At 40.7% G+C, this 16,552-nt stretch overlaps 1 protein-coding gene across 6 annotated transcripts in view; it reads right to left on the bottom strand.

The window, feature by feature from the left end:
- LOC106700241 (epidermal growth factor receptor substrate 15-like 1) overlaps positions 1 to 15,325 on the bottom strand; it is a 146,219-nt gene extending 130,894 nt beyond the window's left edge. For all 6 annotated transcript variants that reach the window (XM_023339361.1, XM_023339360.1, XM_023339359.1 and 3 more), the window contains exons 1-5: positions 15,269 to 15,325; positions 10,801 to 10,842; positions 10,268 to 10,357; positions 7,694 to 7,741; positions 343 to 438 (exon numbers count right to left, since the gene is read on the bottom strand). In XM_023339361.1, the coding sequence (XP_023195129.1) occupies positions 343 to 438; positions 7,694 to 7,741; positions 10,268 to 10,357; positions 10,801 to 10,842; positions 15,269 to 15,295 (303 nt within the window). In that variant the 5' untranslated portion in view covers positions 15,296 to 15,325. The remainder of the gene's footprint in view (positions 1 to 342; positions 439 to 7,693; positions 7,742 to 10,267; positions 10,358 to 10,800; positions 10,843 to 15,268) is intronic.
- Between the last annotated feature and the right edge of the window lie 1,227 nt (positions 15,326 to 16,552).

Below are 16,552 nucleotides of genomic sequence, written 5' to 3'. Positions count from 1 at the left end.
ATCATGATTAATCACAGTGTCAGAGTGTGGTTAATCTGATTTTGTAACCGACTGACCGCATTAGTTTTAAGACAATAATTGATTGTGCTGGCACATCTTGAGCTTTAATAAATAACTTTTTATTAGTGAAATAAAACAGGGTTGTTTCTGTAGATTTGACCCTGTCTTTTCATGCAGAGGTGGGTCGATATGTCAGGTATTTTTTCTTATTTATCTCCTTTTGCACCTTGTGGAAGACCATTAAATTTCTTAACATCTAAACCTTCCAATTGAAACAAGGCTGAAGACTTAGTCATAACAAAAGAATGAAAAATAGTATGCTATGAAGATCATTTCACTTACAAACTGTGGAGGAGGGACTGTTTGGTTGATGTTAGAAACACTGACTTCCTGACCACTCTGCGCACAGGCCACCAAACGGAGAGCAACATAAAATCCCTGAATGAGAAAAAAAAATAGTATCAGATGCAACCTAATAATGATATTGCCAAAAGACTAACAAATTGCACATTTCTTACTGAAATGTGCATTTGAATAAGAAACACATTGTCAGGATCTGGGTTTCTGAAAGTGTCTCTCCCCATTGGCTCTCTGCTGAGAGCGGGCTGGAACAGAGCTGCGCACCTGCAGCTCGTTTGGATCATCAGCCAGAGAGGATTTAAGGAGCTCCCAGACCTCACCTCTCTGCCGGATGATTACTCCCTCACGGTATAAGCCTGACCCCCAAACCCGTAATCCCACCAGCAGCTCATAACCTCACCTGCCTGCCCGTTCCAGCCCACAGTTCATTCCTGTTGGAGACACTTACCTTGGACCCCCGATTGGTTGCCAGGATACATCCAGCTCCTTTCCTCCTCCCGTTGAGAAGCCTTCCAGGAGACACAAGCTAATTTCTCCTACTGTCCTATCAAACATTCTGCCCACCTCTTGCACAGTCATTGACCCATCTCTCCGCTTGAAGATGAACCCCAGACCTGATCCAAAGGATCACCTGCAGACACCTGTAATTTTATTTTGTAAATAAATTCTTAACTTACTGTTGCTTCCCGGGTCTGATTCTGCATGTGGGTCAGAAGCCTACCCTCGAACATGACAGAATCATCTGGCCAACAGTCTGACCCAGCAGGATCTCGTCCAGATCCGTTAGCAGTCCTAGCCAGACACAAAGACCTCCTAAACTCTCTCTCTCTAACCACCAGATTCATTCAAACCAGCGATTGGATCATTTGGCAGAGCTTTTCCAGGATATTGATCATAAACTTTCTGCTCTAGGTCCACCTCCTCGCCCAGCCAGCGAAGCAGCTAGTGCACCGGTCGGCGCAGCAGCCAGTGCAGCGCCCGTCCCGGTACAAGTTACATCTCGTTTTAGAGACGCTGTCTCTCCCATGCCTTAACCTTTCTTGGGTGAGATCACCAGATGTGGGGGTTTCCTTCTCCAGTGTTCATTAGTCTGTTCTCATTCACCCCAATCTTTCCTGATGACCCCTCCTCCATTTCCTACATTGTTAGATTACTTCAAGGAAGAGCATTAAGGTGGGCTGAAGCCAAATACACACAACAGACATGTTTGTAGAGTTCATTCATTGATTTTATTTCCGACTTCAAACAGACCTTTGGATATGCTGAGTCAGGTTCTGCGATCACCAAGAAGTTACGGAGTCTTAAACAAGGAAATCAATCAGTAGATGATTTTGCTATTGACTTTCGCACTTTAGCGGCCTCTTCTGGCTGGAATGATGAGGCTCTTAAAGGTGCTTTCCTCCAAGCTTTAAACAAACCATTAAAGGATGAATTGGCCTATCTTGATGAGCCTGAGACATTGGATTTCTCAGGCTGTTAAGATTGACAACAGAGTCCGAGAATGGTCCCACTCTAAGAGATGGCCCCTCCCTGTTACTGCACCAATTTTTTCTCCCATTCCACCCTCTTTTAACAGTAGGTTAGATCTATCCACAGAGGAACCCAGGCAAATTGACTGAGCAAGGTCATCACCTGAAGAACGGCAGCACCATATGAAGACTGGAGCTTGTTTATAGTGTGGCCAGTTGGGTCACTTTGTGGTTTTCTGTCCTCTGCAATTAAAAGGCAGAGCCCACCAGTAGGCTTTGGAGTACTGGTTGGTGGAGTTAAGAAATTTGATTCCCGTGTTACAATCTCTTGTGCTCTTGTTGACAATCAGACCCATTTTCAGACCTACGCCCTGGTTGACTCAGGGTGTGAACAAAACCTCCTTGACGAGAACCTGGGAAATCAACTTCAGATTCCTGTTATCCCCCTCCCAGCCCCAATCCTGGTGTCAGCTCTTAATGGAAATTCATTGCCCAGGATTACAGGATCATAAAACAAGACCCATTAATCTTTTGGTTTCTGGTAACCATTAGGAGTCTTTTTTGTGTTTCCTTCCCCTCAGACTCCAGTTGTCCTCGGCTTCCCTCGGCTGTCTCTTCATAACCCTTATATCAATTGGCGAGAGAATAGGGTGGAGTCGTGGAACTCTAGCTGTCTTGCTTCCTGCCCTCAGTCTGCTTTGGGCCCCTCACGGCCACCGTGCCCCGAGGAGCAGGTTAGCCCCTCAGCTCTCTCAAAGGTACCTTCTAAATATCATGATCTGCACAGAGTCTTCAGTAGATCTCAAGCCTTATCATTACCACCACACAGACCCTACGCCTGTGCCATCGACCTCCTACCTAGCGCTCCCCTCCCCTCCAGCCACCTTTACAACTTAGCCGGATCTGAAAGTATGGAGAGTATGGATAAATATGTTAATGAAAGAAATCATTTGTCTGGTCCTCGGAGGCTGACAAAGCCTTTAATGAACTTAAGAGGTTTTCCACTGCTCCTATTCTCATTCAGCCAGATCCAGCCAGATCCATCCAGACAATTCATTCTGGAGGTTGACGCCTCAGATACTGGTGTTGGGGCTGTCCTCTCTCAAAGTACCCTCCAGACAACAAGCTCCATCCTTGTGCCTTTTTTTCCCATCATTTATCTCAAGCTGAGAGAAATTATGATATGGGGGACAAGGAACTCTTAGCTATCAAATTAGCTTTAGAAGAGTGGCAACATTGGTTAGAGGGGGTCAAACATCCCTTCATTGTCTGGACTGACCACAAGAATCTGGCCTACCTGCGTGAGGCCAAACCCCTCAACCCAAGAGTCACGTTGGTCACTTTTTTCCTCTCGTTTCAACTTCATCATTTCGTATAGACCTGGTTCCAAAAATGCTAAACCTGATGCTCTCTCTAGACAGTTCTCCCCAGACCATGACGAAACCATCGCTAACATTATCCCTCAGTCTTGTGTAGTTGGGGCCTTCTGTTGGGACATCCAAAGGGAGATTCAAGAAGCCCAAATACTAGAACCAGACCCAGGGTTGGGACCTCCTAATAGAATCTACGTTCCCCCCGCAGTCAGATCAAGACTCCTCCAATGGGCTCACACTGCTAAATTCTCCTGTCATCCTGGAGTCAATCGCATGCTTGCACTAATCTGTCGTTCCTACTGGTGGCCCAACCTTTATGCCAACGTTAAAAATTATGTACTTGCTTGTCCAGTCTGTGCCAGAAGTAAGGCACTACTGGATTGCCCCCCAGTATGCTGATTGCATACTGGGGGGCAATCAGCCCCCCAGTATGCTGCTCCAACCTCTCGCCATTCCAGGATGCCCCAGGTCTCACATAGCCCTCGACTTTGTCACTGGTTTGCCATTTTCTAAGGGTTTCATTACCATCCTCACTATAACCGACAGTTTTTCAAAGTCTTGTCACCTCATCCCAATACAAAAACTCCCCTCCTCGCAAGAGACTGCTCAGCTCCTCATTAAACATGTTTTTCATCTCCATGAAACCCCCCTTGAAATCCTGTCTGACCGAGGTCCCCAGTTTGTTTCCAAGGTCTGGAAGGAGTTTGGGAGGGCGTTGGGGGCCAGAGTGGTGCTTAGTTCTGGTTTTCACCCACAAACAAATGGCCAAACTGAGCAGCTGAATCAGGAACTTGAGACCTCTCTCCATTGTGTGCACCTGTAACCCCACCTCTGGAGTTCACAGCTACCCTGGATTGAATATGCTCACACTGTCAGCTACTGGGTTATCAAACATTCTGCCCCTCTCACACAGTCATTGACCCGTCTCTCTGCTTCCAGATGAACCCCAGACCCGATCCAAAGGATGACCTGCAGACACCTGTAATTGTATTTTGTAAATAAATTCTTAACTTACTGTTGCTTCCCGGGTCTGATTCTGCATGTGGGTCAGAAGCTTACCCTCAAACATGACATACATATTAGATATAGTTGAAAAAAAGATAAACATTTATTTTTGCTTCTTACCACTTCATATTTTCATATTAAGATGTTTGATAGTAATTTATCTTTATCTATCTACTGTGTGTGTATATATACTTTTTTGGTAACACTTTATTTGACAGGGTGTGAATAAGACTGACATGACACTGTCATAAACATAACACCTGTCATGAACATGAGTAAGTCTTCATGAATATTTATGACTGTTGTCATAAAATGTCATTCGGTAAATAATGACATTTTAATGCAAAGTTGATATTATTCAAAATGTCTTTGTTATGACAATTTGACATTAACCAAGAAATTGTGATCTGTTATAAATTTGTTATAAAAGTTTTACCGATTAAATTTTAAAAATTATGTAGCTTAATCTGGTAATATTATATTGCCCTGCCATTTTGTTTAGTCTTAAATTTCCAATTGATCTAATTGATCTGAAGTTTTACAGCAAGATGTCTACAAAGCACTTATGCACTTTGCATTCGAAACATTATTTAAGGCTATTTAAAGTAGTGCAATACACCATGTCCACCAGCGAGAGGCAGCAGTGCACAAACAGGTGTGCAGTGTGTTGGTGAAGAAGAAATCTTCCATCTTGGGGGCCAACCTAACACAAGCTATAACGGCCAGACCTCCTGTTTAAAAAGAAGTCGAAATTTGACACCTAATACATATGAGGTATGTGTCTTATTAACTTTACATTTTCTTTGAGACAAAAACATTGACTATGTTCTCTTTCTTTGTAATGTTAGCTATGAGCAATTCAAGCCAATCCTACCTTTCTGTAAGTTAATGTCAGCTAAGTTTATTAAACTCCATTACTGTAAGATTAGCCCTTAATATTAAACATATTTTAAAGGCAGGCAAATAGGTTGCCTGCCTTTAAAGAAGACCCATTTTAGCCTAAGGACACATGGTGGGGAGTGGGATGAACAAAGGTGGCTAATGAAGACATGCTACAGGTGTGGAGGGTGCTAATGAGGACCAGCCACCAGAGAAAGAAGTCCTTGTTTGAGTAAAGAGGAAGAAGCAGATTAAATATACCCCAAGAAAATTAGGTAAGTCATTTTTGTGTTATTATTTTCTTCAGGTGAAGGGGGGCAGGTAAGTGGGGAAGGGGAAGCAGGAATCAACATCCACCAATTAAGTTAACAAGTTACATTTTAGACAACTAATTGTTGTCAAATATAAAACTGATGTTCAATCTATTTATTATTTATTAATAAAATTCTTAAGTCATAAGCCAGAGTATCTGGTTGGAAATAATTTCAAATGCTCATTAAGTGAAAAGATACACTCATGTACCTAAAACCATACATTAAATGATGCATTCTGAATAACAACAGGCTGCATGAACTTCTGCCAAACTAATATTTGATCATAATAATTTTGTTGCGCTCCAGTCTTTATGCTACTTGTATTAAGAAATAATTGTATTGCACTTTATAACAACCAGTCAAGTTAACTACTGTAGACATTTGTCTGCCAGTCTAGCATTTTGACAGTGTGCAGCAAGGGACATTTTTGGAATGGTATTTAAATAAATGCTGAATTAAGATCACATTACATTTTTTGTTTATTTGTTTTTGTTCCTTTTTTGAAGTGACCTCAGTGGATTGAGTCATCATCCACTATGAGAATGTCCAGAAGAGATTCACCAAGTTTGAATTCATGAAAAGGCTTTCACCATGATTAACTATTGCAAGAACAGTTAAAATTTCTGAGCATTTCCTTCAAAGTGCTTGTAACGGATAGTGAACTATCTAAAATAAATTGCCCAAATAATTTATATTTGTAGACTATTTTTTTTTTTTTTTGTAACCCCTCCAGGGGGTCTTTTTGTGGGCTCTAGTGTCCCTTTTCATGAAGTAGGCTGACAGGAAAGGGGGAGGGAGAGGGGGGAAGACATGCGGTAAATGTCGCCGGGTCCGGGAGTCGAACCCGCGACAGCCGCGTCGAGGACTTGAGGCCTCCAAATGTGGGTCGCGCTAACCCCTACGCCACCACGGCACGCCCCATTTGTAGACTATTTAAAGTAAATTAAGAATTTTCTAAATTAAGTATGACGCAGATTGTTTATGGATGTTTGTCTGTTTTGATTAGCATTTTTTTTTTTTTTGTTGTTGTTTAATGGTATTTACACTTTGTAATGTTTTGGGTTTTTTTTTTGTTGTACCTCTTGGGCTGCCGTAACTAATGAGGGCAGGCCCTTTAAAGGCTGGTAGAATCGTTGTGTCAATCAATGACTTGAACTGTCAAGCTGAATAGCATGAAGAAATCAACACTTAGTGTTCCCCAGTGAAAGCAGCGAGGTACGTTTTGTTTTGTTGTTTGTATTGTAAGTTTATGTTTGTATTCTAATATTTGTATATGTTTTAGTTTTCACGGTGACTGTGGTGACTGGTGATTCTGAATCAGTAGAAGAAAAATAAAAAACGCTAAATTCACCCGTCGAGACTGGCTGGTTAATTCAACTGCTGGGGAGCTGCTACGGTGCTGCTTCCAGGAAATGAAGACAATAAGAAGATCTCCCTGTTTTCAGAGCGTTACAGGAGGGCTATAACAAAGGAGATGGCTGACACAATCGAAGCAAAACATATTAGGAGTGTTGAAAGAATCTATTTTCTTAAGTTAAAGAATAATGTAATTCTGTTTGTCTTTCATCAGTATTTCAGATACAATATACTGAACAGAAGTTAAACATTGTTTGAAGAACAAATAATCCTTTGTTTTATTCCAATGTACAAAGGGTTCGTTCGACAACTATGATGGTAGTTATACGTAGTCCAGTGTTTTCCACTTCACTTGAGGTAAGACTTAATGACAACTAATAACATCTTTATAACTGTTGCTACTTGTTTTACTTTACTTGAGGTAAGACACTGTAATAACTGGTGCTGCTTGTTCCACTTGATGTAAGAGGAATTATTAATGACTCTGTTATTAAATCATTTGACAGTGTAATAAAGCTTATTGAAATCTTTATTGTTGGTCCTACCTGTTGCACTTTATTTCAGGTAGGGGGAAATATTAATTACTGTTTTGTTAAAGCTTTTGACAGTGTAATAACACTTAATGACATTATTATGACTACTATTATGGCGTATGATGATTCTTGGTTAATTTCAAGTTGTCATAACAGACATTTTTGTCTAGATTAATGTCAAGTTGTCATAAACACATTTTGAATAATGTCAACTTTGTATTAAAAATGTCATGATTTACTGAATGACACTTTATATGACAACAGTCATAAATATTCATGAAGACTTACTCATGTTCATGACAGACGCTATGTAATGTTTATGGCGGTGTCATGTCAGTCTTATTCACACCCTGTCAAATAAAGTGTTACCATTTTTTTTTTAAAGTACAGACTTCCTTCCTCACCTGTTTGTCCAAATAGCCTTTTCCTTCAGGATCAGCCAAATCCCAAATCTGTAAGACAAAAAACACAAAATAAAACAAGAAATTAACTGAATTGGTTACTTCACTGCCTCTCTGTCCTGAGGGGCAGATGGAAAAGTGTCCTCCTTACCACACACCTTGTGACACTTTATATGTGTATATATGACTTAGGGGTCTCCGACCACAATGTCATTTCCATGGCGTTGACATCATCATGCAGTCTATGCAAGCAAGCATAAGCTTAATATAGGTTTTCGAAATCTAAGCAAAACGAACACAGAACTTTGGGCAGAGGACATTCAACTTTCCATGCACTCTCCAAACATAACTCGCCTCCAAATCATAGTGCAGCAAATAGAGTGGCTGCTCCCTCCGTATCTAGGCCTAGATACGCCACTGGATAAAAGACAGAGGGAGCAGCCGCTCTATTTGCTGCACTATGATTTGGAGGCGAGTTATGTTTTTTCGTAGTTAACGTTTTTAACTGAATAAACATAACCACATATAGTAAACATATATAATAATGACCTTTACATATAGTAATAAACATTTCCACATATCACCTCCGATGTCCACCGGACTCTCAGTTGCCATGTCAACTGTCTGGGATTCCCTCCATTCTTAAGTCACCGCCTTTTCTTTTTGTTTCGTCTTTTATCGCTTAAAATTAGTCCACAAACTATCACTGTTGCTTCTTCATGGTCATCCATGTTTGTTTATTCTAAATTCATGTATGGTATTTTGGGGGCTTTACTGGATTTTCTTCTAGAATCGGGATGTTCGTGAGTGGAATCGGTTCATGTGTGGTGTGTTGCTCCTGCTGTGTGGCTGGACACACGGACCGATCCAATCTGTTGTACATTCATCAGTTCTCTGGTCACAGAGGTTTGGAAAATCGGCCAACAATTCTTAAATCGTACCGTGTGAACCAGACTTAGAACTCATAAGCTGTACTACTCTCGTCTTGACCACTGCCCTAATGCTCTCTGACTCTGGTTGCTATGGTAACGTTTACACATCCCTTCAAATTAAGATTCAGATGCGCAACAAAAACGAACATTTTATTTTCATGAAAATTTTAACTCACGACAACGACAAATTAATGGGAGTGCTTCGCTTGTTTCTCTGCAACGAGACGGTCCCACCTGGGAGTGATGAGAAACAATGACACCTGAAGTGTTGCTTATGCTCAGGGTGCTTGGTCTCCTCGTGGCGAAGCAGTTTGAAGCTTCATTCCTTCATTAGCGAACCGGTCGCCGCATATCATGCAGAGCTTGGAATGTGGGAATCACCTACTGGGATAAATCCATTCTCCTGTCTCTTCTCTGGGTCTTTTCACCTTCGCAAAGAAACTTTCCAAAGACATCTGTTCTGTTTCTTACTCATTTTGCTGCTTGTGGCTCAATGTTGGCGCGCAAGACGGAACCGAGAGAATCCGGTTAAAGGATTTTGAAAATAAAAGATCCTCCAGACTCAGACAACACATAAAACATAAATATTTAATTATTTCTTGCGTGGCCCGGTACCAATTGGTCCACAGACCGGTACCGGTCCGCGGCCCGGGGGTTGGGGACCACTGATCTAGGAGTATTTGAGCAGGCTGTCAGCACTTTGACGCCTAAGTGTTAGCCAGTAATGGTACTCTGTGCCCCTCTGAGTTTGCTCCCTGTGTGTTTCTGACATTACTTCTAGTAATATATTCCTGTTGCCTCTCCTTCAGGTGTTTCCTAGTGATGCCAGAGTTCCTGGCTTTCTGGATTTTCCCCTTGTGACGCCGTGGATTGTTACCCACTAGTTGCCCGAGTCCCTCCCTCGCCTCTGCAAATGAACCATAAGCAGTTCCTGGATTCTCACCTGGCAGTCGGATTGCTCCTTGTTCCTCCTCACCTGAACTTACCTGTACTCCCTCCATCGCAGCCTTTGCCATCCACCTCCAACAAACTCACCGTCTGAACTTCATCGGAACCTGGATCATCTCAAAGACCCCTACAGGAGACCATTGCCCAGGAGACAACAGTACTTTCCCCCCCTGGTGGAAAATCTTCATCAGCTCAAATAAGATCAATCCAATCTTCTCTAAAGCTCAACTGTCTGACATACCTCGAACTCACCATCTCTCCCTCACTGCTCTTCAGAGTAGAAACGACCCCGGCTTCCTTCCACAGGATAAAGAACTACACATTCTCACATTTTCATCATTGTAACAAAAAACTTTATTTATCTGATTTCCTGTTCTCCTGAGCATGTTCTGTATGTGGACAAAGAAACCTGAACCCATCATGACAGGCTTAGTTAGTCTCCAGACCTGCACCCAATAAATAATCTTTGGAGGGAGCTGAAAACCCATATTGCCCAGTGATAGACCCAAAATCTGAAGGCACAGAACTCTTCGGGCATAAAACTGTTCTGGGATGGAGTCCGGTATGCTGCTCTGTCTCAGCAGGTTCAGCATTACGTGTCTGATGTTTAAAGGCTCTTATGAATAGGTGTTAATTACACTGCTGCGCTTCTGATGTGTGTTCCCCTTAACTGCTGTTACAACGTAACATAGCTTACCTTCCCCAATGTACTGTCAGGTAGTCCAGACTTTTTGAGAAACAGCGCTGCTTCTGTTGGTCCTACTCTGCCAGTGTTTTCAGGATCCACCTTAAAAAATATCCACAGAAATTTTAGTCAGTCATGTAATGGTGTATTCACACCAAACGCATTTTGTGCGTTTGGTTTACATTGAAAGTCTATGTGGAGGCGAGTTGAGGGACAATGGTGCGTTTCTAGTATCTAGAACGGCACGATTTGAAGCATTTTGAGCAATTGACACATCAAGTGCGTCCAACAAATGGGTGATTTTGACGCATCTGATGTGCTCTCGACACGCCTCCACATAGACTTTGAACCAGATGCACCTGATGCATGAAACGCTTATGTGTACAGGAAAATGTCAAGTGCCTGCGTCAAACTGCAGACATTGAAGTGTCGGCTGCGTTTTTGACGCGCATAACGTATTTGATGTGAACGCACCATTAGCTATGTTCTTTTATTTCTCAGAAGTAGTAAAAAGGTTAGTCACATTAGTGGGGTCATCATCTTACCTGTCTGTAGAAGTTCTCATAAACAGGATTCCCACTCACCACCTATCGCAAAATGTTTTGACAATCAATAACAACATTTGTGATGTTAAAGCTGAATAGGCTAATACTGTGCATACATACACACATGCAAACACTTACATTTACATATATCAGTGATGTGCGGTGAGGTTCATAGCTGGTGTGGCACTGTCTTAATCATAATCATATTTACAAATATAGAGCCCCTGCATGTTATTGTTTACATAAGGAAAATTGCGCATGCGGACAAAGCTGGAGGGCAAAAAGACTATTCTTTTACATGTCATCCATAGCCGCACTGCCGCAGCAGAATAATTTCGTTAATTCAATCGAACTTGGATATGTAGGTATTATTAATTTCGTGCTGTGCTCCACAGCAAAGGGAAAAACCGTTAAAGTACAACTCGAAACCACGTCTTTCTCGCCCTCTGAATCAGCGCAGCTATGCGAAAATGCAAAAATTCAGAGATTCTCAAGAAAAAATAATCACAGCTGGTTAAGCTAAATGAAAAATAGGTACTTTATAGTACAAACCACAGAGTGAAAATGGCAATATAAATTATTTTATCATTGGGGCCTGCCAGCATTACATAGGAAAAGCATAGGAGAAGCCTTGCAAAGCAAGGCATTTCAATGCTTACAATGGTGACGTATAAAGCGAAAAATGAGTGAAATTTCCAACTGCCAAAATGCAGAGTGTAGCTGACACCAACTGCCGCTCCGTTAGAGTGAGAAATGGAGTAGATTTTTGACCCCCAAAATAATTTTGAAATCGCCTTCACATCTACAAATATCACTCTATTGGTATGAAAGTCGGTCATGATATCGCACTGAATGCCTGCTCCCATACAATGTTTTCAAAATTTCTCTAGGGCTGATGGTTTTCTGTCAAGGTGCTTCAGAGTGAAATCATGTGACAGGGTTAAGGGTCCCAGCCATTCATTTTCAGCCTTTTCTCAAAAATTTCAGAGTTCAGCGCACACCATCTTTCTCTCATCGCTGCTATTACTGTGAGTGAGGTACAGATATGAATCGTGGTACTATCGGAGATGAGAAATAGCTCTCTCATACGCTTCTCTCATACAAATTCGAAACCGGATTCAAAACACGGTTTTGAATACGTCTCACAGTTCCTGAATGGGAAGGAGTTGTTTGGACTGTTTTTTTCAGAAAAACTGACTTGGTTTCTCACAAAGATATAATTCTTTCTCCACCTGTCTGTCTCACACACATGATAGTTGGCTGAGGATTAATAACTATAGCAACAACACAGAAAGGCAGAGCTGCTGGTTTGGACTACAAAGACACCATCTCTGTAGTTCTAACCATGACAGAACACTTAGTTAATACAGAGGGCAGAGCAGAATGTCAGCACTACAAATATGGTGGAACTCTCAATTACTACAGAAGGAGGCTGAGCAGGATGTTAGAACTACGGACATGGCAGAATGTTTTGGGCATTATATAACCGGTTTAACCCTACCACTGTTACTCATAGGATTATTGATGCTAATTGTTAGCATCAGAGCGCTGGGTTCCAACCGACAGGCACACCCCGTTTAAATTTCTTAAGAAATTTTCTAGTTAGATATTATTTTTCCATGATGGCAGGTGAGGCTCTGCCTCCCCTGACCACATGTCACTGACATATACTGTATATTAGCAATTCAAACAATTAATCAAATTATGGTTGTTGATTAATGGTTTATTAGATTCAAATTAGTTTGAATCGATTAATAATACCTTTTAGTGTTGCAGTTTGGCCGTGGAGCCAGTTTATAGAGAAACTAAGATGGTGTAGGGACTCCAGAATAGGAAAGAAAAAAGGTTCAAACAGAGTGTGGTGTGGGATGCAAAACGGGATGCATTTTGACTAGTGGTGCACCAATTGGAGTTTTCTAGCCGATCTTTTAAAAAGCTTAACCTGCCATTTCCAATTTTAGCCGATACCAATTTTTTTGGTCTAAAATGTTGCTTAATATTGCAAGAAATTTGTTGAGTTGACAACAGTTGGATAACAATTGTTAATTGTAAACGTGCAGAAATAACTTGGGCCGGTCTGTCAGTCAAACCTTTCTCACCGGAGAGCAAAAGAGGACAGTGGTTGATTCTTAGACCTTTGCCAAACTAGATAAGATCGGCTCCACATGTAAAAATCGGGCAAAAAGAAATATTCAATCAGAGTCGAATGGAGGTTGCATCAAAATAAACAATCCCGAGTTACTGAATCCAAACTTCCTGAGAGAACAGCTAGTGGAATGCTGGTTCTGATTGGTTGTTTCTGACTGAGCGGAGTAATTCTGCAGAATACAGGGAAGAGGCAACAATGTTTTTTTCAGAGATTATCTATCTTATTTTATTACATAGCAAAAGTTTTAATACATATGTAAAATATTTTGTTTGTTTAAATTGCGTGCTACAGCTTTAAGCAGGTTCGATGTGAGAGTTCACTGCGGGTGGAGCAGAAGCGAAGCTCCGTCTGTGAAATATCACGACCAGTAGCGCTTAGCGGCGGTCCAACAGAGGGAGCAGAACCAGCATCTACTGCTAAAAGTATCGGGTTATTTTGTTTAGCTTTCAGACCACTATGGTCTTCCGGGTGAGAGTTGGTAGTTGTGCGCTGCTTTACCTGCTATTTGATCGCTCCAGATCGCTACATTGAGCCTCGATGTAGCCAAACTCCGTCAAGTGTTGGTTTTTTTTTCAACGTCATATTAGATGTGTCGTGTTGATGCATTTTGACGTGCGTCACCCCCGAGGTATTTCTTCGGCAGAACACGCAAACTTCCCCATTCACTCTCAGAGCGTTATAGTTCCTCACCACATCGCTTAGGATTTGTTGCTGCACACTTGTGCAGTGTGAAGGAAAGAGGATATCAGCTGCAAATTCAGGCTGCAAAGTGAGATCAGCAACAAGAGACCGTGATCGGCGATCACCGATAATACACTTTTTCACGGAAAGCGGCCGATTATGATCAGTGGCCGATCGATCGGCACACCTCTACTACAAAGCTTAAGCTCATGGACGCTGTTCTTCCATGGACAGTTGACTGTTGTTCTGACAGTCATAAAGGAGTCAAATAAGTTTAAAGATCTATCCCTCTTTTCTTAAATAAAATGTTATACTAATGCCATGTCATCATTCTTAACCTTTTGTACACACATTTGAGAAATATGCTAATGTAAGATCATTTTGAATGACATATACCCATAATACCCATCATCTGCCAATAAAATAGTGTGTTTAACACCAGTGAAGAAACTTTTAGTGGTATGTTATGATGTAGACCTCTTAGACTAAAAAATTTACATAAATTCTCAGCTTTCATTAAATATAAAATCAACCCAAATGTGCATGTGGATCCACATTCAGATGATGGTTGAATCAACTTTGATTCAATGTAAAATCAACACAAATATGCTTGCAAACTGGCGTACAAATGATGGTTGAATCAACATTGATATAATGTCGGTTATGGTTGAAACCCTAACATTGATTCACCATGTAAGTCACCGACCACTTTCAATTTCATTTCAATGTCAGGCTTCAACATAGATTCAATGTCTCTGCCTGACATTGTTTCACTCATATTGTGTTATCTGGGTGATCATTGCAGCTTAGGAATCAAAGACAATGTCATCTTTGGCATCACTTACAGGCTTTATTTACTTATTTGGAGGACATATGGTTTATGCTAATCTACTGTAATAGTATCACAAGCACAAAATCAATTCAAAATAACTTGGATATTCTTAATTTAGCATTCAAACCACATTAATTGATTCAGATATGATGTCTATGTACATGGATTATGTGGCCATATTCCACATTCTTCTTTTTACACTTGTTTCTTCTTTGTTTATATAGCCACAAAGTGCAGCTGCAACGCAACTAGCAAGTTTAACCGAGTCACACTTCACTTTATCAAGATGAGACATTAGTTCAATCCTACCACTGTTAATGCATATGTTTAAGATGCATCAGCATAATAGAGATGAAATGAAGCATCGTGTACAGCACACATTCAACTCTCATCAGTATCACATTTAACCCTTCCTGGTATGTTACTCCATCCTTTTAACCTAGCATCTGAGCAACACTAGCTTTAGGAGTCAGCAGTACAACTGTGTTAGCCTTTAAGCTTGGGACAGGCTTGGTGTCTATGGTGACACTTTTTCTTACATGAGAAGCTATCATCTTTTTTGAAAACACCATGTGTATTTACATCAACAGTAGAGCCTAGTGTCAGTGGATGCTAATCAATCCGCTAACAAACGCTAAAGGAACAGGCCTAGTTCCACTATCTATCTGCATTATAAGAAAGCCGCCTCGTATTTTCTGTAAACTCCACTTATGCTAATATTTATTGATGGACGATACGGTCTGACTCTACCGCTATGCAGTGCTTTCTCTTGAGGCAGATGATGGGGGAAATTGCAGCGTCGTTACCTGGGTGAGAGATGCGAGAGTTGCCATCTTCCCTGCTACTGCTGTGAACCGCTCTCCCCTCTGAAGCCCAGTGACACGCCTCCTACTGGAACCACCAGTCCAGTCATTAGTGAGCAGAGAATTAGGTCCAGACTGACTATCTGTGCTACCTCCTCATTCATAGATAGATAGATAGATAGATAGATAGATAGATAGATAGATAGATAGATAGATAGATAGATAGATAGATAGATAGATAGATAGATAGATAGATAGATAGATAGATAGATAGATAGATAGATAGATAGATAGATAGATAGATAGATAGATAGATAGATAGATAGATAGATAGATAGATAGATAGATAGATAGATAGATAGCGGGTTGTGTTGATGTTAATTATCATCAGATAACATTCTTTGAGTGACGAGACCGAAACTTTTATGCTCAGCATATCATTGTAACAATTTATATACACGTAAAAACCACAAAAATATCACTTCCTTCATCTGACTATCCTATTTGTTTAAAATGAAAAGCTATCGTAGTTGTATGCACTACTCTTTTTATTAGAATAGCCTACCTTTAAAATAAACATTTTAAATACAGAGGTGTTTGTAAGAATGAAACAGCATCAGACAGGGGAAACACGTTTTTATTGAAATTAAATTAAATAGACATCTACACAGATCACTGCAAAGTATTTTTGCACATTAATACGTTGTATGACAGTCTTTTTCAAATGCAGCGCAGCCACAATGTGTCCACCGAACTGCGCAGGTCACTGTGCTCCTGAAATGATAGGATATGGTTAATATACACTAATATTACATCGCTATTACACAGCTTCAATATTCCACGCTACCAACATGCTATATTTAGCACACTAAGTAATAAATCTAGTGTTTTGCGTTTTTGTTTTTTTTATTGGGGACGACTGTTAAACAAGATATGAGAGCAACAAGGAGCATCTCCATTAATTAACAGCAGTTATACTGAATTCTCTTTGGTCTTCTTCATAATAAATATTTAGAACCTGACACAAATATATTATTCCACCTTCGCTCACTTCTAGCACACAATTACAGCAGCACTATTCTCCAAGTGCTGATAGCTTACTCAAACTAACAAATATTTGATGTATTTCAAACAAGTTTTTAAAAACAAGCTATCTGTAGGACAGAAAAAAAATCCTGCATACATAACCAAGAACAAAAACAATTAGCTTACCACTCCTTTTCTGCTTGAAAAGGAGTGGTAAGAACACTTATAGCTTATCTCAATTTAATGACTTACTTACAATAC

This window comes from Xiphophorus maculatus, chromosome 9, assembly GCF_002775205.1.
Source record: "Xiphophorus maculatus strain JP 163 A chromosome 9, X_maculatus-5.0-male, whole genome shotgun sequence".
Taxonomy (NCBI): Eukaryota; Metazoa; Chordata; class Actinopteri; order Cyprinodontiformes; family Poeciliidae; genus Xiphophorus; species Xiphophorus maculatus.
The sequence above is the reverse complement of the archived record's forward strand: the minus strand, read 5'-3'. Positions and strand labels throughout refer to the sequence as shown.